Genomic DNA, 25,698 nt, shown 5'->3' on the forward strand with positions numbered 1-25,698 from the left:
TGATTATCAATTGCTCTCCATGTCCACTGAAGGTAGGACAAGAAGAAATGGGCTTAATCTGCAGCAAGGGAGATTAGGTTAGATAGTAGGAAAAAGTTGCTAACTATAAAGGACAGTTAAACTCTGGAATAGGCTTCCAAGGGAGACTATGGAATCCCCATAATTCAATAGTCCCCAAATTTTTCAGGGTCGCCCCCCCCATACCTCTGTCCGCACTCTCACCCAGCCAGGGTGGGAGTAGGGACACAGCCCCAGAGTTGAGAGGAGGACATGGACAGGGATAAGGCAGCTGAGGCTGGGGCCACAACTGGGGACGGGGCTGGCATCCAGGGGCAGGGCCAGAAGCGGAGCTGGGTGGTGCTTCCTTCCCCAGCCCCCATGGGGGCTGGCCTTAGCCTGAGCCTCGCCCCCCTCGGTACATTCTCTCCACTCTTTTTGCAATAGGTGGCAGGGACAATGGGGTCTGCCAAAGAACCTTAGTAGGATCTAGAATAGCCTTGTTAATAGGCAGAGCTATCCTTAATGGAACCACTGATGTTAAAATGTCCACAAGCCTGAGGAACTTTTACTGGACCCTCCTCTGGATGGATGTCCAAAGCCATCATTCTCAACAACTCCTGCTGGACTTTGTAGTCATCCAGCGGTGGGAAAATTGGTTCCACCACAATAGCCTCATCAGGGGATAAGGAAGAGGATACCAATGGCTCTCGGGGTTGATTCTTTTCCAACTCTTATTGGGGTAGCTCCTGAGAAGGGTCCTGTCCACTGTTCCCTCTAAACTGTGCGCACGCACACAGATCCTAAACCCCGTGCACACGGCGAAACACCTGCGCACACAAAAAATGAAATACTACATCGGAGCCAGGCCAAAATATCATTTACGGGCGACTTTTGACATTGTTCGCCCGCCATCTATCAACACAGCCAGATTCTACTAGCTGGCAAGGGGAAGGGAAAGGAGGGCAATGAATTGTATCCCTCCCCGCCAGCATTTCGAACGTGGAACATTGATCACGTCGGGACCCACACATCTCCATTTTCCTGCGTTTTTTTGCCACAGATGCATGGACGTAATCGGAGCTATGCACTATTATTATCACAAATTGCAAATTAAATTTTTTTAAATGTATAAGCATTTTACTCGCTGGGGCGCATTTGCCTCATGGCGCACAAATTTGAACTCTGCTTCAAAAATTTGCACAGAAGAAATTTTTTGCGCACACGGCCTGTCAAAAATTAGAGGGAACATTGGTCCTGTCCCTGCCTGGTGCCGGGGTCAGTACATGCTTATAACATCAATGTTCTTGTCGACCACCCGAGGAAGCAGGTTGGGAAGGAGATGGGGATGCTCCTGATTGAGGGGGAACCCCCACAAGTTCCATAAAGGCTGCTATGGCCTTGGCCCCCAACTGTGCACAGACCAAGGGTCCTTGCAGTATGCACCCTGCTGGAATTGAAGCTGAAAGCAGGGTGGGTAGGCACTGCACACAGGTTACTGGACATATCCAGGCTGAGACACATACGAACGCACTTCAGAATCCGAAGAAGAATCTGATTCTTCAGACCATGGAGGAGCTGCCCCCATCAGTACTGGTGAGGTAGAATCAGATTCTGGAGAAGAGGATACCTGCGAGATCATCTGCAGCTTTCCCTCGACAGTACCATTTTAATCTGTATGCTAACTGTCAAATCCGATCGTTCCACAATGGTGTGGTGCTGAAGCTGTGACCATTAGTGCTGATGCCAAGAGAATCTTGAAGAGCCAGGGAAGATGGCACCAAGAGATTCAACAACTCTCTCTCAGCCACAAACTCCTCAGGCATAGATGGTACCAGGAAAGCATACTGATTTTGTGGCACCGGAATCTGAGGCAACAACGATGAACCTGGCACATCAGGAGTCGGTCTCACCGGGCCTGAACTAGGCTTTGGAGTCAACAAACTCCCATTTTGAGGTTTGCTCTGCGAAGTGCCTTCTTTTTGAGTGCACCTCCAAGTCCTTGGTAGAGCTCAAACCTCTTCACCTCCGATCTTGAGGTGCCCAGTACAGAGTGCTTAGATGACTTGTGGTACCTCTTCTTGGCATTGGTGAAACTGATCCATCTCTCAATTCTGTCAAAGCTGGAGGAGCACTGTTGACCGATGCAGAAGTGCTCGATACCCAGACTGAAGAGGAAGGTTCCGATGGAAGACAGAAAGTACTTAAGTTTAGCTGCCCTATGCTTTTTGGATCAGGGCTTAAACCCCTTACAGATACTGCACCTGTCACTAATGTGAGCCTTCTCCAAGCACTTAAGGCAGCCGGGGTACAGGACACTAACCGGCATTGGTGTGCCACAAGAGTGGTAGGACCTGAAGCTCAGAGACGAGGCATAACTCTGGTACTGACATCGGTGCCCAGGTGGGAAGTGGTGTCAAAATCTTTTCTTCTTCTTTTAAAAGAAATACAGTGGAATGGACATGTGCAATCACTCAAAGTAAAAGCATCTCTTATACCAGAGCAGTTCATATGTACTTCAAGTCTGGTATGCGGCCTCTCACAATAGCCCTTATCAGATCCTTAAGGGGAGAATATCCCCTATAATGAAGAGTCAATTGTGCAATGTGGTAAATTTGAGGGACCCTGACCCTGCTCATGCCTTGAAGTATGAGAGTTAATTATGCCTGTTATAGAAAACAAATACAAGTATCTTTGGTCAAGATTATCCAGCTCCTTTTTACAGCTAGCTAGAGTACCAGACTTATCCCCTTGTCCCTGTACAATAAATTAGCATAAAAAGCAGGGATTTATCAGTTTTCACTATACCTTACATAAGCTCATACTTCATTTAACCTTCTGTCTAATGCTTCCCTTTTCAGGGCTAAATAATCCTAGTTTTTGCACTGCTCTCATACACGTAATCCCATTAAATTCAAGACATTTTTAGCCCTTCCCAGGGACTTTTCAATTACAGCTACATTTTTAAAGTGAGGAAACCAAGCTAAATGTAGTTTTCCAAATGATGTCATATCATTCGCAAATATCACAATAGGCTTTGTACTTTTTTATCCTTTTAAATAGATCAAACATCCTACTTGCTTTGACATTCCCCCAGTTTGTGGCAACAATCTTCAAACTGTTGACAACTTCACAGGTTCCTGTCAACTCTAAATTCAGACTATTTTACTAATGTATTTATGCATTTTCCCTTTGGCTTCAATCCCCTAATGTGTTTAAAACCAAAAGAAGTTTCCACCTTTTACTAGCCAAAATAACTTAGTGTCATCAACAAACTGCATCAACAAATCATTAATAAAACAAGAATGGTCCTTTTTCTGCTGCTTAACCAATTTAAATCCTTGATGAAACTTTGCTTTTTAACCCTTTGTTATATATTTCCATAAAAGTCTTAGTGTTCTAAGTTTTTGATAATAAGGGTCACATATAAGAGGTTACATAAACACAATAGCCTACATTCACAGTATATTCTTTGTTTCTGGATTTTTCACATCAAGTGTTAATGATTTTGCCCAATATTTTTAGTAAGCCATAAAAATGACTCTCTCAACCAAAAACATTACCTTCATGTCAGTCTCCCTTGGAATGTGATCCTTAAAGTCTTCAATTGAACTTACAAGGAAAGGAATGTGGTAGGATAAGACCTAAGAGACAAACAAATATGCAACTAGAAAATTCTTTCAATAAAAATAATCTTAGACACTAACTTATCACTGGATTTACTCTACTTTGTCATGAGTTATTATTTTATGCGTATCAGATAGTTTAATCTATGAGAGACTTGGAAGCATAATACATTCAAAATTGAGCCTAGCATTGACCAAGTGGACAAGCACTTTTAGACATTATTAAAGTTGAAAAACACACGCTGACACACTGACAAAACTATCTTACAGATTCTAACATCGTCAGCAAAATGGTTTTGAACAGTACCCAATGAATTCTCTGTAAATGCCTATTTCATCTTGCAGAACTGGGAATCTTGGGTTCAGTATGTTTCTGCATATACCCATTTTACCCACAAGGCAACTTATTTTAAGTTTGGTTTTATTTTTAAAACACAAGACACCTGAATGCTGAGACATTTAAATACAATATTAATTCATCTTAACATCATGCAGAATAAATTTAGTTATTTCTTACATCTCTAAGTGCTTCCTGTGCCAATGAGCGAAAAGACAAGATTACGCCAATAATGGTCATCCTCTTCAGAACACTGTCAACAGCTGAATTAGAAGAAAAATAGTGAACTAGAACAGCATTTCTCAAACTTGAAGTCCTGACCCAAAATGGAGGTCACAAGGCTATTGTAAGGGGATCGCGAGATCACCTTTTTCCTTGCTTTCCAAGCTGGGCAGCCGGACAGCGGTGGCTGCTGGCCGGGCACTCAACTCTGCAGGCAGCAGCACAGAAGTAAGGGTGGCAATACCACACCATGTGACCCTTGCTTCTGCACTGCTGCTGGTGGTGGCACTGCCTTCAGAGCTGGGTGGCTGGAGAGTCAAGGCTGCTGGCTGGGCACCCAGCTCTGAAGCCAAAGCTACCGCCAGCAGCAGCACAGAAGTAAAGGTGGCATGGTATAGTTACTTCGCTCTGTAGGGATCTGGACTGATGTCATGAAAGCTATGTCCAGTACCAAAAGGGAAAGGGGATCATCACACTGTGAAATATTTTCAAAGGGTGGCCCAGCAAAAAAAAATGTAAGAACCCCTGAACTAGAATATATCCCAAGATTTACAAAACAAGCCTTTTCAAACATTCTACCCCAAATTAATATCAGCAGGAAAATATAGAAACAACTTTAAAGTATGTGACATTCTAACAAAGGCAAAAATCACAAGAACTAAAATATTCCTGACAATTGTTTTTTGTATGTAGCTGATATTTGTATTTGGCAATAAATGTATGAACTCCTGTTGACTACTTCAAAAGAATGAGCATGTTTACACACAGATGTCAATGTCTGGATGTAAACACTCTTCTCTGCATAGTTTACAATGTCTCAGTTTAATACTTACTTTTAAACACCCCTGTTTTTCTAAAGAATGCAACAATACACCATGATGGAATCATATTTAAAACTGGTGTATCCACATAACACTTTTCAATTTCTGCTCTGCATGCATGTACTTCTACATGCCTGTACTTTGAAGAATTATATTTATGGCTATTAGAAGTGGACAACAAGATCTGTTTCATCCCAATGCATGACAGCCCCTATCCCTTGGCAGAAAGGCATCATATTTTTGCACATGCCCCCACCCCAGCTTTTATATCCAAGTGTTTATGCACTAATTTACACTGAAATCTCATTTTGTTTACACATGAACAGGCTAGATAAGTTTCAAAATTTAATCAGTTCACATACATTATGAGTAAACTCTAGTGAATGAAATATACATTTCAACGTTCATGTATATTAAATTCAGAGAGGATAGTTTTCACAAAGTTGTTTTATTTATGCAGACAACTGCAGGGACAAAAAGAAAAAGAAAAAGAAAAAGAATATTGCTAGGTACCCACATGATAATCTTTTAAAGAGTGCTGCCATCTGGTCTGGTTTGTCAAAGCTGGTCCTCATTTGTGTTAGCACTTCAACATTCTCCACCACAAGTTTCTAAAGAGAAGCAAGACCTCAGGTCAGCCGTAGATCTCAGTATGTTAAAAAGATAGGTGCATGCTTTAGGACATTTCAATCTGGTAAGCAGGAAATCAAGCTCATGAAATCCAGATGTTCCCGCTATCTTTCTTCTGAAGGAACGACAGGATTATTCTGGTAAATCCTGATTGTACACCAAAGAGAGCTCTGAATGATCAAGAGAGGAAGAAAAACTGCTGATGGGAATGCAGTTTATTTTTTCAGAAGAATGTGCAATTTCACAAAATGAGTTTAATGATTTTAGACTAAAACTTAACAAAATAAACCTTGTATAAAGATGCTTTATACTAATTATATTTAACTCCAATAATATTCTAATTATTCACATCTCAATAGCTTTTTTCGTACAGCAGCCCACTCCCTTGCTCTTTTCACTAGATGTATGCTTTGGTGACGGTTGGATTGTAGTGAATTTAGGAAGCCTCCTTAACTGGAAAGCAGTGCTTCTCACAAATTTTGATTGCTTCACATTTTAATGTAAAACAAGAGAGGTTTTATTTTTTTAAATAATCTGGTCCTCATAAATTATTCAAACATTAAATATCAGTGCAGCTTTCCTAAGATTATTTTCTTTGACTCTGATCACAAAAACAGAGTATTAAAGAAAAAGGAATATGAAATTGTTTATTTAAATCCATGCAATTTAGTCTCAAGCAGTAAGTCAACTTTAAAAGAAAGCCAGAATTCTTCTGCATGTCAAACACAGTTTGGCTGAAACAATATGTAAAGGAAGTGTTTTTCTTTGATTCTTAAATAAACACATATGAGCTAGAGATCTCCGTAGCAAGTATGTAAGTGTAATAATTATTCTCCAAATATATAAATTATAAGGGATTTGAAGGACTGTGAAGCTGCATAACCACAGCTATAAAGTTGAACCTGTTGGATCCAACAAGGCATTTTTTGTACCACCTGGTAAGGCACCTATGCTACCTCAAGTCCTCCAACCACAAGCAAGAAGTGGTTATTTTACTCTTATAAAAAGGGAAGCTACAGTAAATGAATGATAATCCATTCAAATGTTTATCTTTAGAGATAGAACTATTGTCTTACATGTTAATTAAGCTGCTTATGGAGAGGCCAACCTCCATGTAGCTCTGCATACTACTAAGTGGAGGAAAGATTATGCCTACTTCTCCCTAGACACCACTCTCTAACTCTTTAAGAGTCCGTTTGGTGCTTTATGCCCCTGAAAATACGGCCAATGCTGGAACATACATAAGGAAGATGGGAGACGAAAACAGGAACACAGAGGAAGGGACACTCTGGATTGGAAGATAATAAGCACTCTCAGAATAGCCAACATGGAAAACAATTGTCCTATTGGAGCAGACTTCTGCCAATATAGATCAGCTACTGAGTAGCAGTAAGCCATAGCCTAAAACATGAGGGAAAAAATGATACCTCATTAACAGGAGTACATATAACTATAAAAACTTTGACTTTTCATCTGTACTCTAAAGAGAAGATGGACTCCATGATCCTACAACCAAAGCAGGCTCATGAAGAGACAACAAGTTGTATCTAAACACATTTGGGGAAGGGAGATGTAAGGCTCAAGTAGTGACTTTTGCAAACATCTTTATAAAAGAGGCCTTATAAGTCTGCAACAGACAGGGTGAAAACATTAATTGGTAAGCATGGAAATTCAACAACAAATTAAAATAATAATGTGAACACAAACAATGAGACACAAATACCATAGTATTACTCTATGTAACTTGACAAAATTGTTACCCACCCCCAAACTACCTGGAAATGTTGTTCCCCTGCGGACTTCAACTACCACCAACGACTGGGTATTACAAAACTGAAGGTGTTTGTGAAGGTCATGCCCCCTATGCCCTCAGGCCTGCCTAGGGACTCTGGGCTCCCCTCCTCCACACTGAAGGCAGGAGAAATAACAGAAGGGAACCTACAAGCTGCGAGAGACTGAGGCATACTTCTTAACCATGCAATGCTATGCCCAGGACCAATGTTCAAATAGCTGATGGGTTACAGGGACCTCAAATGGACCCCTTATAATCTACCAACTGCATTGTAACTACCGAAGTTGCGACAACTGGAATGTAACCCCCCTAAACCACCCTAGAGGTCTTCCAGATGGAAGGTAAAAACCCATACAGGATGTTTTCCAATTCTGCCATCTGAGTAAAATCCCATAATTGGCGATCAGCCTACCCCTAGGCATCACAAAAGATTTAGTATCCCAATTCAAGGCTGGGAAGGGTAAGTCTGAAACGGAGCCCAAAATGGCTACTCAACTAGGCAACAAGCAGTAGCCACTCCAGTTCCTCAGATAAGAACTAATATGTTGCCAACTTCACTACCCATTAGTAACAGCAATGGCTCCAATGCCCTGAACCAGCATGAGACAACCTACCCTCCTCCCCAAGCCATGCATCATGAAGAGGGGAAAAGGAAAGTACCACCTCCCACACATGCCGAAGTATAGTCTGAATCAGTGGCATCCCAGCACACCAGGTGACACCCCAGGGGGCTCAACCAGTCATACACACTGTTTAGGGAAATGGGAAAGCTTGCAATATCTCTGCTTAACTTCATATTTTCAAGGGTATCATACACCCTGGCAATTCAATATCACTGAAATTCACAATAATGAAGGAAAATGCATATGGGGTGAGGTGGGGAGAATGAATGTATATAGATGTGCACACACTTTAAAAGGGTTATGGTATTCTAAAAGGATTTTTTCAAGAACAAATGTAACTGGAAATCAAAAATTCTCCAAGAATTTAAGCTGTTTGTTTTTAAAAACAGTAAGTCAGCATCCATCATATCAGGCAGTATGTTCCAAATAAATGTAAACCCATCACTAACTGCAATGAGAAAAAAAAGAGTGGAACTCAATATGGCTACTAACGTGCTACTAAGTCCATAAATTACAATATTAGAGGGGTTAATAACATGAATAGCACAGTTTTTATAGCCCACAGTCTATTTGCATAAACAGGCTACTGTCTGGCAAAAATATCAGAATAATCTTATTAGATATTTTAAAATGTTCACCTAACAAGAGTTAGTATAAATATGTATTAAATGTACTTTTCCACTGTCAGTGTTAATTTACGTGAATTTGGTTGCATATGTAGGAAACTGCTGGAATACCCACTTACAGTGTTAATTTCCATTCAACTTTTGCAGAGCAACACACTAGATTTATTGCTTTTGTATCAGCAGCAGATGCACCCTCCCTTTTTAATAGGTGCACTCCTCTTTCTCCTCTTAGCCTTGCTGGGGGGCGGAAGCACCAACCACCCGCAGCAGCACATCTGCCCTGGCACCGCAATCCTAACACTAGTTGTGGAAGGGAAGGCCGGAGGAGGGAAGAGTGTGCTGGAAAACAAAGCCCACCACATATTCACTCCTGCAGCACTGGGTCCTGTCCCAAAGGGTTGGACCTGGCTCCCTGCTCTAGGCATAATGACAAGGCACACAGGCTTGCAGTGCTGCTCAGGTTTGGCCTGGCAGCCTGCGTGCCAGGTCACAACGCCGGGAGCGGGGAGTCAGGCCCAGACCCTTGGGACAGGTGCTACCACTGCAAGGGTTTCTGTGGATTCAATCACTCCCATGAATCCTGACTAAAGCTGTCCTGGCTTTGTATAGTAAAATGGTAATAGTAGGTCTAATTTTTTTTAGAACAGAATCTTTCAAGTTGTACTTGAGTACACTGTACTACTGGGTCTTAACGTTCAGTTGGAAAACACTGTAATAATGAAGTCCCAAAGCACTCAAACTATTCAAATCCCTGAGGACAACTTGCATTTGAACAGGTATTTCATCGACTTGAACAAAGCTCAATCTATTTGAAAGGAAAACCATTCAAACTGGAAAGGATAATTTTGTCAAAAAATTAAAGAGCTAAAAATAGCAAAACATAAAATAAAGTTTACTTGAAATTAAGTGCAATCAAAGTGAGCAAGATATGCTAATATATTAGCAGATTCTTGATGTTAATTTAAAGGAAAGGGCTCTTAGAAATGCGGTGTTTTGGACGTAGTCCAACCATTGAGAGAATATGATACAGAGATATGCTCAAGTGTACTATGTGTTCACAGATGACAGATACGAATGAGAAAAAAATACCCATATGTTTTCAGTTTTAGTGTGGTATGGTAATACTCAGTGAATAACATGCAAAGCATAGCTCTTGGGCACTATAAATAAAATGTGCATAGGGAAAAAAAATCAAAATATAATTACCTTAAGTTCAGCAACCTGTGAGGAAATGTGCCACATAAGACTTTCACTTAAGAACTTCATGCCATATGGTCCTAGTAGTTCTGAGAGGGCCCTCATTTCTAAGGAAGAAAAAACAATTGTCTTTATGTTGACATTTATTTTGCAGTGATTTAACAACCATAACACATGTAGCAATACCATTGTATCAGAGCAATCTCAAAACTGGATACAGAGTAAAGATTAAGTTATAACAGTGGGGTAGTAAGTTCACCTACTGTATTTACTTACAACAAATCACATGTACATAGCCAATAATTGTTTCAGCAAGAGCAAGAAAAAAATTGGAACTTTTCCCCCCGGGTAGCATAACACAAAAACAGCAAGGAGAGAACACGAGAAAGGCAAAATTCTTCTGTATAATAGAATATTTCTCTAAAAACAGTACTGGTATTCCACAATCTCTCTAAAAGTCTTAGTCTCAAGCACATGAAAAACAGCCCTCACAAAGAATATCTAGAACCATGTCATAAAAAGTTTACCTGATATGTCAGAGTATTCTTCAGCATTAAACGTCAACTCATTTTCTGTGGGCAAGTTCACAAATGCCTTCATTGCTGGGAAATATGCTATATGCCCATTGCTGACTTGCCTTAGCAAGGTTTCCAAATACCTGAGCAGGAAAAAAAAATTAATGTAAAAATATTAGTTCAATGAGAATGATACCATGGCTACTCATAACATTAAAAAAGTTTCATTGTTCTGCAAGGGTGAAATTCATCCTTGTACAGAAGGACAGCATAAGGCTTACACACCACTTAAGTTCCATTTCAATGGCTTAACTGTGCCCTCTGCAACCAGAAGAGTTCAGTGAGTTTTTGGACTCTTTTTTAAACAGCTATTGGTAGAAACAGTAAATCTGTCTTGTTTGAAACTTGCAAATTTGCAAGTGTTCATGCCATACACAATTCCAATTTCCTGATGCAGGCTATCCAGTTTAATTAGATTTTAAGTGTATTTAAATGTAAAACAAAGAGCTCACAACAGATGTTAATAGGGTTACGTTCTTACCAATTTGTGTACAGACTGGTAATAGTTGGCTCCCCATGACTATCCAAATGCTGGGTTTGCTGAAGAAGAACATTGTTAAATACTCTTGTTATGTCAATCTGCACATAATTTTCTATTGACTGGAGTACTGTCATGTAGGCTCTTACACTCGTTAACAGCTCTGAAGGTTTTGCAATCTCTTGTGTTGCTTGATTATACATAGTCATTCCAACAATTGACCTTTTAAAGAGAAAAGAGTTACCTTTGTACATTAATGAAATTAAGCAATAGTTAATTCTTCCTGGTTGTATAAAGGATTGGGTATTCAAACTTTTAGACGAATATCTCAATGAGATTTAAAACATGATAGCAGCTCTTTTCAAAAAAGAGAAATCAGCAGGAATACTGTATTCATAATACATGTTCTCAGATAAAATTGCATGGGAATTCTTAACACAAACACTTAGCGAACACTATGAAGACACCCAGGGAAGTATGGTCTACCATCAAGTGAATGACCCATGAACTAGAAGTTTTAAACCACAAGCAATTTGGTCAAGAAAACACTTTAAAAGGCTCCCAAAATACATTTGCATGAGAGAAACTAGCTGTAATTATCTACCACATGAACACATACTTGGGCTTAAAAGGACGCACCAGCCAGTTGATTTATAACCATTCTCAGGAGCACCATTTAGGACAAATTCTTTGTACAAAGGTGCTGTTATAGTTTATGTCCATTTCTATATATTTTTTAAGGGTTTAAAATAAAATTTATCATTAAAATAAGCACAAAAGGAAATTTAATTAACAAAATTGAAAGTAAAAGAATTAATTCATGCTGGGGGCTCAGATCAGCTTGTGATCTAATTTACATGCACTGCAAAACAAAGACAACCGAGCATATTAAGAATGGACAATTTAATTTCCTGAATCAAAACAATGTATTATGTTAGAAATGGAGTCCTAGTAAATAATCTAGTTCATTCTGTGCAAGTGCAGTATTGTTCTCAAGACTAGAACATATCTGTAATTAGTCTGTCAAATCTAATTTTAATTGTCTCGTTTAATGGATCTTCTACTACTTCCTTTGGAAAATTATTACCACATCTCACTGTTAGGAAGTTTTTCCTGATATTCATTTTTTAAAATGGATTAAAAGATACCACTTCTACATAAGGAAGCGTCAGCCTACTGGGCTCCCTTCAACTGTGTTAGCATTCATTATTTTAGTGCTAAGCATTTGTCAGTGGACTCTGCATAAGCATTTCTTGGTTATATGATTTTAGCCACAAAAGTGATTTTTATTTCCTATTAAATTGTCTGAAAAACACACGACACTTAAATAGTGCCTTTCACCCGTAGATCTCAGAGTGCTTTATATAAGCCAAGTAATCACTATTAAGGAAATGATTCTCTCTCGTTTTCTGTGACTTCTTCTGGGGCAGGTCTGCAGCAGCTGTCATTCCAGGGCTTCCAGAAGAGCAGCCGGGGGAAGGGGGGGAAAGGCAGCACACCAGAACTGACTGTAAATTCGTGGGCTTTTGTGAATTTTTGTTTATTGCCTGCAACCTGACACTGATTTTTTACTAAAAATACCGGTGACAGAAACTTAACCTTAATCATTAGCCCTAATTTACAGACAGGGAAACTGCAGTAAAACTTGATTTGCCCAAATTCACACAATAAGTTAACAATACTAGGCATGAACCATATATCAGACTCATTCACAGTCCCATGCTGAACCCTCTAGAGGACAGCTGCCCGCTTAGACCCTGATCCTAAAAGATGCTGACCGTTCTCCACTCCTATTGACTTTGAGGTACTGAGCACATTTTATGCCCATTAAAGGACTAGGCTTTTATACAGTAAATAGAGTCAAAGAGCTTGAAAAGTAATTCAGTATTTTGGTAGTCATTTTAGACTTAAAGATTATAATTACACACAAGTTTGTGCTCATAGTGATACACGTTACGAAGGCAGGACAAGAAGAGCTGGACATGAAATGACTGTTTTAGCAGAATTGTAGTTTATTTAAAACCAAATGCAATTTTTTGTTTTTGTTTTGAAGCAAGTGACATTTATTGTTGAAACATTTTACTATTTATTTTTACAAGTTTGCCTCTGATGCAATCTTTCTTTTTTAAACCTATTTCAGGAAGTGCTACATTACAAAATAAAGCTGGCATAGCAATATAAGCAATAGTTCAATCACAAAAAGAAATATACAAGCTTAAAGTAGTAAAAACTAACATGTTTATATAGGATAGGAAATCAATCCTTAGAATAAAGATAAACTGCAGACCTCTGGAAGAAATACCACTTAACATCAGAAATAGAAAAAAAATTAAGACATTGCAGTCTTTGAATAGCAAATCCCATTCCTAGCTTGGGGCTGCCCTGAGTACCCCCTCAAAACCATCACTCAGCATTTTTGTGGACTTGCTACCCACCCATAAGGCAAAAAATAAAATTACAGAGAACACTGTGGTTTAGGGTCTTAAACCCAGGACTTCATGAAAAGTCAACTTTTTTACCCTTTTTATGTCACCATCACTTCCCAGGGTATCAAGAGAACATTCTAGACAAAAGTATCCTCAGACCATGTCCTGATCACTAGAGACCCCCTAAAACCTTATGTTTTACTGAAGATATAGTTAGAATCTCTACCAAAGCTAACCGCCAGCATGATCAACAGGAATAGCTTTTACAATGAGAAATTCTCACAAGAGGTTGAAATTTACCTTTTACTGCACCCACTTACTACAGGGAAAAGCCAAGCCAAGCCAAGAACCCACCTAGTAATGCATCAAGCAACCATTACACCAGCCCACAGCACTTTTTATTTTAAAGCAAAAATGTTAAAAAGTTTCCTCTTAGGTTCCTTGCCAGGTCTTGAGTTCATATTTCTAAGTCCCCCCTCCAAACACTGGTAAAATCAAACACTGGAAACAAGATTCAGCACTGCAGGGATGTGGCAGTGTGAAGAGAATCTCTGTACTATTAGGATTTGTAGTCATGGACTCCTATGAAGAATATGGAACTAGGAACAGAGAATCTGGGAGGTAAGTAGAGGAAATTTATTTTCAAATATTTTGTTTTAAATATAATTTAAATTTCAAAAATGTTGTATGCCTACATATGTATTCTAATTGATTTGGAATCTTGGTTCTTAGAATTTGCTATTTTAAAAGCTTTGCAGTTCATCTTTAAAAGTAGTCTTGTGAAATAGATACACACAGTATTTTTAATGTTAGAACAAAAAATGATTTATTTTCCTTGGCTAAGTAAAAATTTAATTTTGCAGTCTCTTACTTGGTAAAACGGATTTCCAGGTGAGATGTTAAGTACTCCCTTGGGGTAAACGTATGTTCCCAGACAACCATGTTTGGTACGTAATTGATTGAGAAGCAGAGCTCGGAAAGTGCAGTGTGCAGTTTGTCCAGGCTTAAAAAAAATTGACACACAAATTACATGAGAAATTACAAAACTATTTCAAAGAAACACAAGCACACATTATTATTGGGGAGTGTTGCTCACAATTTTTATGTAAGTAAGTAAGATCAACTAGTTCTGTCCTTTAAAAACAAGTTAGCAGTGTGCAGTAATCATATGAGGAGGCTTTTCACACCTAGTTAATTTAAAATCAGATTTTGGGAGAAAACTGGCTAATGCAGGATGGTACGGTTGTGTGTTGCTCTGTACTGTGCAGAAGAGAAGAAAGATTGTTGCACAGTTCACCAAAATGAAAAATTTCTTTAGGGGGTTGCTTAATTTATGTTTTGTAATCCAACAATCACTTCAAGCGACTATATGTTGTAACCACTGAAAGTTATTAAAAAATTCTTAAGATTAAAACTAACTAATTTCACAAATTCTAAGTAAGCTTTCTCCTTCAAACACTCCACTCATGCTAGCCATCTGATGCCCCATTGCTGACTGTGGCAGCAAGCTTTCCTTCACAAAGTGCACACACATACTCAGCACTTCCAACTATAATGGTAAGCACTATTACAGTGGTTCAAACTTTTATACTGGTGTCCCCTTTCACATAGCAAGCCTCTGAGTGCGACCCCTCTAATAAATTAAAAATACTTTAAGTATTTTTCACCATTATAAATGCTGGAGGCAAAGCAGGGTTTGGGGTGGAGGCTGACAGCTTGCGACTCCCCATGTAATAACTTTGCGACCCCCTCAGGGGTCCCGACTCAGTTTGAGAACCCCTTTTCCATCATTTCCCCTCATCCTGGTGTTTTTGTCCCCTTTACCATATGCACTCTTCTCCTGCTGTGTTCCTATCGCATTGCTTTTCTAATAGCTTTCAACCCCTCGTGGCAGCTGCTATTCAGAGAAGCTTCCCTGACAGGTGGGGGTGGCAAAGGATGGAAGGAGACTTAGCGCTTCATCAAATCAGATAGCAGTTTGGTGGCAAGGTGCAACTGGCACTGCTCTCCTGCCCCACAGGCTAGCCAAAATTCTGAGTGGGGCAGAACTACCTGGTGGGATTGTGCTGCCCAGGAGAGAGAATGCTGAAGGGGTAGATTAAAGGATGTGTAAGCCCCACCTTCTCCACACAGCCAATGGGGGAGGGAGGAGAGAGACATACCCCCACCCCTTTGTTTACATGGCTGTAAATTTATTCAAAAGATAAAGTGAAAATTCCATTATTACTGGTCCTAAAATTAACCATGTAAATCAACACAAAGAAAATATCCATGTTTACACAAAAGGATTGGGGAGAATGCAGGAGGAGGAGGAAGAAATAGCGAAAGAACGTGCTTACTTGGTCACCACCAATCTGTTTTTCCTCATGCTTTCTACTCCCGGTTTCTCCCTCTCCGGTTCCCCTTTCTTTCCGGTCTGTTTTTTTGACTTTTTGTTCACTGCTTGACTGATTGTTTTGGCACAATGCTTTGGCAGCAGCTAAAAGAGGATGAAAAAAAATCTTAGCCACTATTAGATTAAAAATAAAGTTATGGTTCAGGTGGAGTATTCATCACAAAGAAATCCACTTTATATGTTGTTTAGCTGAGTATACAATTCCAGCTTAGGAAAGTTCTCCACCCCATCCTCATTCACTTTCAAGATATGCCCAAAAGGAAAACTGATTAGGAATACAGCTATGAAAATGATCTCAGAGTGTCTGAACACTTAGAGAAATAAATAGAAGAGAATAAATGCCATGGAGTAATTTGATAATATATAAAAAAATATGTGTGTGTATTTATATAAAGAAGTGGGAAAATAAGTTGTTTTGGTTCACTAGCATTTCTGAAAAAAAATAAAAATTCAAGTCGGGTCAAACAAAATGAAAATTAAAAAAACAATGAATCAAAAAGTCAACAAAAAATTCATTTCTGGTAAACAAAATATTTTGTTTGACCTGGGCTAAATTCACAAAACAGCCAAAGGAGGAAGTGGTGATGGTGGTGCCATGTCCCTTATAATGTATAGCCCCGGTGCTTAGGGCAATCACCCAGGGTATGGGAGATACCCACATTAATCCCCTCCTTCTGCCTAGAGAAGGGCTCTGAAGTTGAGTCTCTCACTTCCCAGGAGAGTGAGTTTAAGTCCCAGAAAAAGTATGTTTTGGCTATCAAATTCATGAATAGTTTCAGGTTGACCTAAGCTGTGCTTTTCAGTGAATAAATTATTAGTCAAAAAAATGTCACCCAGTTCTATTTGTATATAGATGTGCACACAACCACAAGTTTCTTGATGGGCTCTGTAGATTTCTCAGATGTATCATGAACTATTAACCCATGCTAAATAAACAGCAGGTAGTACACATATATATAATGAAGTGAATTTTCAAGACACTTAGCACAGGACTGTGGAAAATTTTAGGTTGCAACCAACCTGTAATATAGCATAATCTTATTCCTAGTAGATTTCAACACCAAAGATTATATATTTGCTTTTCATGTTATTTATTTCCCCATCACCACCAAAACCTTCTTCACCAAAGTGCCGACCTTACCTTTCCCACATAAGGCACCTCTTCCTAATCAAATCTTTGACCAAATAATCTCTTCTCTCTTCCTATACTTCTTAAATATAGCCCATCAAAATTACTTGCCAAATTCTGATCCTCCCAATCTTAAAGCACCTTCCTTCCCCAATCAACAAAGCAACAGCCTGACAACCCTTCCATACCTAAACCTGTCCCTGATCTTGACACCCCCTAAGTCCATATTATACACAAAACTTGCAACACTGGTCTCAAGTCTGGTGAATTACTCAAAGCTTAAACTGCTATCCAAAGATGTGTTGTCAGTCAAGTTTTTGAAAATAAAGGTGTGACATGGTTTTAGTGTCAATTATGCCATTATTCCTGTTCTTAATGGTGATTTTTAAAAAAACCTTCCTTCTCATTACTTATTGCCTCCCAAACCTCCACCGTTGATCCCCATCTTTGGAGAGCCTCTCTGCAACTTTTACTATTAACACTTTCTCTTTTTCTCCACCACCACCACGATGAACAAAGACCACAAAACAGCCTTTTAAGCAACACCAATCCTATTGTGACAGCATAAGTCCTCTTTTTGCATAAATCACAGTTTATAAATAGGGCCCTTCCAAATTCTCGGCCGTGAAAAATGCATCACGGACCGTGAAATCTGGTCTTTTGCGTACTTTTATCCTATTCTATACAGACTTCACTGGGGGAGACCAGCATTTCTCAAACGGGGGTCCCGACCCAAAAGGGGGTCACAAGGTTATTGTAGGGGGGTTATGATATTGCCACCGTTACTTCTGCACTGCCTTCAGACCTGGGTGGCCGGAGAGCAGTGGCTGCTGGCCAGGCACCCAGCTCTGAAGGCAGTGCCTAGCCAGCAGCAGCACAGAAGTAAGGGTGGCAATACCCTGCCATCACACCCTTACTTCTGCGTTGCTACCTTCAGAGCTGGGCAGCCAGACATTGGCGGTCGCTGGCCAAGGGCCCAGTTCTGAAAGCAGCAGGGCAGAAGTAAGGGTAGCAATACCATACCATGCCATCCTTACTTCTGTGCCGCTGCTGGTTGTAGCGCTGCCTTCAGAGCTGGACTCCCAGCCAGTAGCTGCTGCTCTCTGGATGTCCAGCTCTGAAGGCAGCGCTGCTGCCACCAGCAGCGCAGAAATAAGAGTGGCAATACCATGACACCCCCCCCACACACACACAATAACCCTGCAACACCCCCCACAACCACCTTTTGGGGCAGGACCCCTACAGTTACAACACTGGGAAATTTCAGATTTAAATATCTGAAATCATGAAATGTACAATTTTTAAAATTCTATGGCTTTGAAACGGACCAAAATGGACCGTAGCTTAAAAATTAATGGTGGATAATATTTATTTTAAAACCAACATTTACAGTGTACGTGGAATTGAACTACAAGCTTCTCAGAACTGTCTCAAATGAATAAAACCTATTTCTAACAAAAAATTAATTCTCACCTGGTCACTCAGTGTACACTGTTCCGTGCAAATATCTGTGATAAGATTTCGAGCCTGCTTAGCCATTTCATCCAAGAACATGTTACACAAGGAAAGACTGCGATCTCCAATATGATGTCGCTATCAAAAAAGAAAATAGAAAAAAAAAATGGTTTTCCAAATTTCTGCCAATCCCATAATATACCTGCAACAAGTCTATGTACTGCAAATAGGGGAGTTAGGACTAAATTCCTGCTCTTTTAGCTCCAAAAATAAAACTTCCATCACTTGGGCTAAGGGAGATATTCCCTAGCTGCTGCAATAGTAACACAACCCTTATCTTCTCTTCGACCGGCTAGCCAATAGAGGGCAGTGACTCCCATGTACGCACCTACGCATGCATGTACGCACACATACTACCAGTATATTACATACGGCTGTACTACAAAACAGTTATTTTGAGTGTGGTTAATAAAAGAGACTGGTCAAAGAAAAAATTCTCCATATCTTCTTTCCCTCATCCACCACAAAAAAACCCAACAAAGTTAAAAAAAAAAAAAAAGTGTTTTTAAGCAGCTAATTTAAATGTTAGCATCTCCTTAACCAAAAGGTTGGATATTACAAGCCAAAACACAAAAATCTCAAAAAAATTTTTTTTCAAAGGGCATGGAAAAACATGAAAAAAATGAGTAACTTCCTGGAATTATCATCTCTTCTTTTCCATTTTGTTACTTTTCGTTCATATTCAACAGCAAAGAGGGTTTTTTTTTATTATTATTATTTTTATTTTAAGCATTTTCAGTACTGTGCAAATCACTAGAATAATCACTGATTGGTGGGAAACAACCCATGTCTGGTCGTTAGAGCTGAAAAATAAACTAGAAGTAGTTGACATATAAGATATACTGGAAGAAAAAAGAATGTGACAAGTTTTACTCTGATACTTCCTGTGGTAAACAGATTATTCTCTCTGAATTATCAATGCTATTTGAAGCCAGGAGAGAAGGCACCCAATTAAAATACTCTATTTGTTTAAAATATAGTCATAGTTTAAAGTGGGCTAGGTCACACATGTTTACAGACAAACATGCGCAATAACATACCTCTGAAGTAGGTCAACTGGTGACTAGGGAGCATTATAAAATGTATTTAAATGGTCTAATCCTCAATATTTGTTAAAAATAAATTAAATTCCAGCATGGGCAATGATGGATCCAATACTTATCTGAGATATCACATGTTCAGAGCTTAAAGTTACTGTCAACATTCAGGCATGTAGAAACACATGTAATCCACTGATATTTCTTCACAGTTATATACACCATTCCTCAATAGTTGCTGAAAACTGTCAAAGCCAGCGAGCCATGGGCTACCAACGTTGCCAATGCCAGTGGAACTGCACTGCTAACAGTGGGTATTTTTTGTCAAAATTCCCAAAGTGCAGAGTAAACATTAAGTAAATGGTCCTGCCCCTTCTTCATACATCAAAGCAGCACATATGCCCCCTCCTCTCATTACTTTTTGCAGATCACCTTTAAGTGATTAGCCTCAGAAGCACTGCAGTCTAGTGGATTAGTCAAGGATATGCACATCATAAGTCCTTAGTCCTTATAGTTCTGGCACAGATTAGCTGGGTATGCTTGAGAAAGTCACTCGGTTTCCCTCATCTGTAATATGTGGATAATGATATTAATCTACGTTACAGTGGTGTTCAGAGGCCTAACTAAATATTTGTAAAGTTAACAATGCCAGTCAGAAGAGAGATGAGTAGAACTCAGGTGTTCTGAGTTCCCAGATCAGTGCTTGTTATGCTAGGTCATGTGACATGTTGGGATGTTGGGGAAGAAGGGAGTGAACAACCACCACCACAGCATTTGGTAAGCCTAGTGAACTTCTACAGTCTGTACAAGTTTGGAGTACAGTAAATTACTGCATAGTGGCTTCAACATTTGAAACAGTTGTATATTAAAACAGAAAGATAAACCTACTGTGCTTGTACATCCCAAACACACATTTTAAACCACAGATCAAACAAAATCTTACTGCACATCTAAAGAAACTTACAATATTCACAACTTTAAAACTAGTAAACCAATTCACACCTCTCCCTAGGCTTCAGAGCCCAAGCCACAACATTTACACAGTCCAAGTCTGTGGACCCCCGGCTCTCAGCCTCACTGCCATGGGATCCTGGCTTGCTGTGTAGATGTACGCTTAGTTTCACTCAAGCCACTGAACAGATCCACCATGCAGCTCTGCTGTATGCAGCTTGTGGGATTTAGCATATTTGGTTTTTGCTCAGCACAGCTCTAGCATTATGCCTCAATGAAAACCCTTCTTTCACTAGTCAGGTTTACTTTTTAACACGTACAGTACCATTCATTATACAGTATAATAAAGATTCATTTTTCAAATTGGTAATTGTGACCAAATTACACAATTAATGCACTACATTCAAGCTGTGTGTTAGCCGTAGCGACATTTTCTGGCTATAGCTAAATTTACAGTAACTACTGTAGAGTAGACAGCAACTGAATCTCTTTACTGTTCCTATAAATTGTTCTGAAAGACACTTCTTGTCTTGAATGGAAATTTTCCTGGAAATTTTTTTGTGGTTCTCCAATGTAAATAAAGTTTGCAGCTGTTTAAAGCTGAGTGGAAAGAATGGTATAGATATACTGGGAGAAGGAGTTTAATGTTTAAATAAGGGAAATCCAAACCATGCATATTTCAATAAATCTCTTTTATTCATTTAAGTGTTTTCAGATTAGTTCTGAGCAGTACGAAGGAATACTTCTACTGGCCCCAAACAAAGAAGGACAGATTCATCCCTGGTGTAATTCCAAAGTCAATGAAATTATACCAAGTGTATGGAAGGATATATTTCATTATAGCATGAAAATGTAAAGAATTCTGTGAGAATAATCCTTGCTTTTCTTTATCATTCTATCCAAAGGTAGGTCACAGTGCAATGAATTCTTGCATAATACTATAGTTCAAAGTCAGTGCCTTACAAATATTGTTCAGATAAATTGTTATAATTTATAACATAAGGCACAGAGATATCAGCTTGTTGTTTCCTTTTTCATTATATGGTTACAAGTTTTTAAATGTTTACAAACCATTTATAAGAACAGTCTTTACATTTTAAATGGACATATGGCACCAATTAGCATCCATAACCAGATACAAATGATATACAATGCAGGAACCAAACAGATTAACCTACTCACTTCAGTCCATTCCCCACGCCACATACCAAAACAAAATATTTTTAGATGAATACTTAACTTTAAATATTTTATTTTGCCAAAACTTAAGTTATTTAAGAGAACTTTACAGAAGCTGATAGGGCAATGGACTAGTAGTGAAGAGTTTTTTGGTATTACTCAAACCATTAACCCACTGAATAACCCAAGGAAAGTCATTTAACCCCTGCGCCTTAGTTTCCTTTTCTTTGAAATGGTAATAATAATGCTTATATACCTTGATAAAGAAAGGCTAACATAACTGCAAATTATTAATAAACCAACGTGATCAACATCAGTAATATTCTGCTTTATTCCCATTCAGTCTGAATTTCTGTAAACTAACATAATGGTATTACAGATGCATCATTTCAGTGATGCATCAGTGCGGTGTACTTTTAAAGTGCTAATTAGCTGAAAATATTTTAAACAAGGCAGTATAGATAATTAAAATCACACAAGAACATCCACATGAAGTATTCTGAAATTACCTCTTCTGGACACAGCTCATGGGTGCAGCTCATAAAGTGGGTGCAAAGCAGCGGGAATGCAATTGAATACCTCGACTGAGAGGGCAGCTCCAAACACTGCTGAAACATCTTCTCAAAAGCACGACTATAAAAACTGTTTAGAAATGGAAGTTAAAATTTGGTATTAATGTAATCTGATGGTTACCTTTCAGCAAACAAATATTGTAAACATTGCCAGAGGCTGTAATGCGGTCTTCATTTACTCAGATTAACTCTAATGATTACAGTTAGATTTCTAACAAAGCATAGTTCACCTGCCAGGTAAGAGTGTGCGCGTGCGCACACAGACACCAGAAATGTCACTGCAAGGCTTTACAGTTATGTATTCAGCCTATATTTCTCAGCTATGAAATACTGTGTGATTTTTAATGCGCCAAACAGCTTTTTTTTGTTGTTGTTCTGAGATTTACAACCCTACATTTGGCCATACTGAAACACACATTGCTTGCTTACGCCCAGTTTACCAAGCATTCTAGATCACTCTGTATCAGTGACCTCTTCTCTTCATTTACCATTCCCCAACGTGTCATCTGAAAAATTTATCTGTAGTGATTTTATACTTTCTCCCAGGTCATAGATAAAAATATGAAATACTGCCAGGGCCAAGAAGCGATTCCTGAGACACCCCATTAGGAAAGACCCTGTTCAATGATTCCCTGTTTTAATTACATTTTGAGACTAGGGTTTTTTCAACTAGCCATTTTTTAATCCATTTAAATGTGCCATGTTGATTTTGTGATCAACCATAGTACCCTCTTACATCATATCCTTCAAAATTGCTATAATTTTCCCCAGTGTCCGTAGAATCGACTAAAAATTATTTTATTTCCACCAGAGAGATTCTTGTTTAGTTTTTATTGTCCCATTAACGTAGGCATGTTCCATCACATAAAATGTCCTTGTTAACAGAGTGATTCAGAAGTGCATAATATTAACCTAATTTGGTCCTCAAGGCATTAAACCAGGGGTCGGCAACGTTTGGCACGCGGCTCGCCAGGGTAAGCACCTTTTATTTACCTGCTGACGCGGCAGGTTCGGCCGATAGCGGCTCCCACTGGCCGCGGTTCGCCGTCCCGGGCCAATGGGGGTGGCGAGAAGCCGCGGCCAGCACATCGCTCGCCCGCGCCGCTTCCCACCGCCCCGGGACGGCGAACCGCGGCCAGTGGGGGCCACGATCGGCCGAACCTGTCATGTCAGCAGGTAAATAAAACTGGCCCGGGCCGCCAGGGTGCTTACCCTGGCGAGCCGCGTGCCAAACGTTGCCGACCCCTGCATTAAACTAACAAAAGGGAATGGTGAAAAGAGAGTTCAGCACAAAATTTCTAGATGTCAAGAACAAAATTAAGCAAGGCACATGAAAAGAAGAAATTCTATACACCAGGGGTCGGCAACCTTTCAGAAGTGGTGTGCCGAGTCTTCATTTACTCACTTTAATTTAAGGTTTCATGTGCCGGGAATACATTTTAACGTTTTTTAGAAGGTCTCTCTCTATAAGTCTATATATAATATAACTAAACTACTGTTGTATGTAAAGTAAACAAGGTTTTCAAAATGTTTAAGAAGCTTCATTTAAAATTAAATTAAAATGCTGATCTTAAGCCGCCGACCTGCTCAGCCCGCTGCCAGCCTGGGGTTCCGTCCACTGGCTCCTGCCAGCCAGGGTCCTGGCTGCCGGCCCCGCTCAGCCCGCTGCTGGTCTGGGGTTCTGGCTGCCGGCCCCTTGCCAGCTGGGGTCCCAGCCACTGGCCCCGCTCAGCCCGCTGCCAACCTGGTGCTCAGGGTGGGGATGTGGGGGGTGCAAGAGTCAGGGCAGAGGGGTGTGGGGGGGCTGGGTATGTGTGGAGGGTACAGGAGTCAGGGCAGAGGGGTGTGGGGGGGCTGGGTATGTGTGGAGGGTGCAGGAGTCGGCAGAGGGGTGGGGGGGCTGGGTATGTGTGGAGGGTGCAGGAGTCAGGGATGGGGTCGCGGGGGGGATGCAGGGAGCTGGGGTCAGGGCAGAGGGATACGCTCCACTCCTACCCTCCTTCCCCCTGCCTCTTCTCCGCCTCCTTACCGGTCTGAGCAACGAGGGCGCTGGGGCTGCTCTTCTCCCCTCCCTCGCAAGGGCCATCGGCGGCAGGGATGGAGAGGAGGCGGGGCTCGATGCAGCACGCTGGGGGAAGAAGCGGAGGAGGGGGAAGCTTGGCTGCCGGTGGAGCCTGCCCTACAGCAGCAGCCAGCAGGACCAAGCTTGCTTCTGCCCCCTGCCCCCACCAGAGAGAGCGGTAGGCGGGGGGCAGAGAAGAGCGGGCTGGGTCGGGCAGGATTTTTAGATGTCAAGAACAAAGGCTGAGTGGGACCCCGGCAGGCAGCAGCATGCCATTAAAAATCGGCTCGTGTGCCATCTTTGGCACGCGTGCCATAAGTTGCTGACCTCTGCTATACACCAATGCTAGGAGTTTTGGTAATAAACTAGAAGAATTGTTCATCTATGAGCATAAAGTCAATCTAAATAATATTACTGAAACCTGGCAGAAAGATTTGCAAGACTGGAATGTTAAAAATAAATTGTTATAACCTATTCTGACAACTCAGAAGCAAAGGATCTTGAATACTTATGGATCAATGCACTAACAGATAAAGCACGAGATTGGATAATAGTTGGTGTATGCTACAGACTACGATATCACAGAGAACAGGATGACTGGCTGCTTAAAGTACCTATATATAATTTGTAAGTATAAAAGCTGCATTATCATTGGGATCTTTAATATGAGTGAAATATCCTGGAGGTCTCAGACATACGCTGGTTGCTAAACTGTACTGCTACATCTACACTACTATTGTTACTGATGCTAGCTAGATTTAAGCTAATACAAGTATGCCTACTCATGTTACAATCACACCTCCACTTGCAGTAAAGACATACTCTCAAGGAGCTCACTCTATTTAGTTTATCAAAGATAATATTAAAGGATGACTTGATCAAAGTCTATAAGTAGTTAAATAGGGAATGGATTTGATAACAGAGGGTTTTTCAATCTAGCAGACAAAGGTACAAGATCCAATGGCTGAATGTTGAAGCTGGACAAATTCAGACTAGAAACAAGACACACATTTTTAGTAGTGAGGGTAGTTAACCAATGGAACAACTTACCACTAGTCGTACTGAATTCTCCATTGCTGGATATTTTAAAATCTGGAGTAGATTTTCGCAAACATGTGCTCTAGTTCAAGCACAACTATTGGGCTTGAAACCGAGATTAATTCACAGAAATTCTATGGCCTGTGTTATGCAGGTCAGACTAGAAAATGACTTACGGTTCCTTCCATCCCTAAAATCTATAAAGCATTTCTAATGTAACTTTTGCTATTGAACCAAAGCTTTGCTTCAACTTCAGTGCTAATTCTAGGCACTTTTTGTATCCCCCATCCCCCCAAAAAAGCCAAATATTGAACTTAGCTATTTCTAATTAACACACTGCGAATAAAAGCATTTCTGAATGACATGCAAGGTTTGAAGCACCAGTTCAAGTCCAAGTTTTGGACACCTGATAAAATTTATTCTTTACCAGGCACTTGACTCTAGACTGATTTTATAGCAGAGAGAAAACA

At 40.0% G+C, this 25,698-nt stretch overlaps 1 protein-coding gene across 2 annotated transcripts in view; it reads right to left on the reverse strand.

Moving 5' to 3' along the window:
- NCKAP1 (NCK associated protein 1) overlaps window positions 1–25,698 on the reverse strand; it is a 111,709-nt gene that overhangs the window by 22,257 nt on the left and 63,754 nt on the right. For both annotated transcript variants that reach the window (XM_026647627.2, XM_029910520.1), the window contains 10 exons: window positions 22,066–22,198; window positions 18,348–18,467; window positions 15,690–15,829; window positions 14,222–14,353; window positions 10,928–11,146; window positions 10,399–10,529; window positions 9,881–9,978; window positions 5,521–5,614; window positions 4,141–4,223; window positions 3,561–3,641 (listed from right to left, as the gene is read on the reverse strand). In XM_026647627.2, the coding sequence (XP_026503412.1) occupies window positions 3,561–3,641; window positions 4,141–4,223; window positions 5,521–5,614; window positions 9,881–9,978; window positions 10,399–10,529; window positions 10,928–11,146; window positions 14,222–14,353; window positions 15,690–15,829; window positions 18,348–18,467; window positions 22,066–22,198 (1,231 nt within the window). The remainder of the gene's footprint in view (window positions 1–3,560; window positions 3,642–4,140; window positions 4,224–5,520; window positions 5,615–9,880; window positions 9,979–10,398; window positions 10,530–10,927; window positions 11,147–14,221; window positions 14,354–15,689; window positions 15,830–18,347; window positions 18,468–22,065; window positions 22,199–25,698) is intronic.

The sequence above is a fragment of the Terrapene carolina genome, unplaced genomic scaffold, assembly GCF_002925995.2.
Source record: "Terrapene carolina triunguis isolate 2854851 unplaced genomic scaffold, T_m_triunguis-2.0 Scaffold62, whole genome shotgun sequence".
Classification (NCBI taxonomy): domain Eukaryota; kingdom Metazoa; phylum Chordata; order Testudines; family Emydidae; genus Terrapene; species Terrapene triunguis.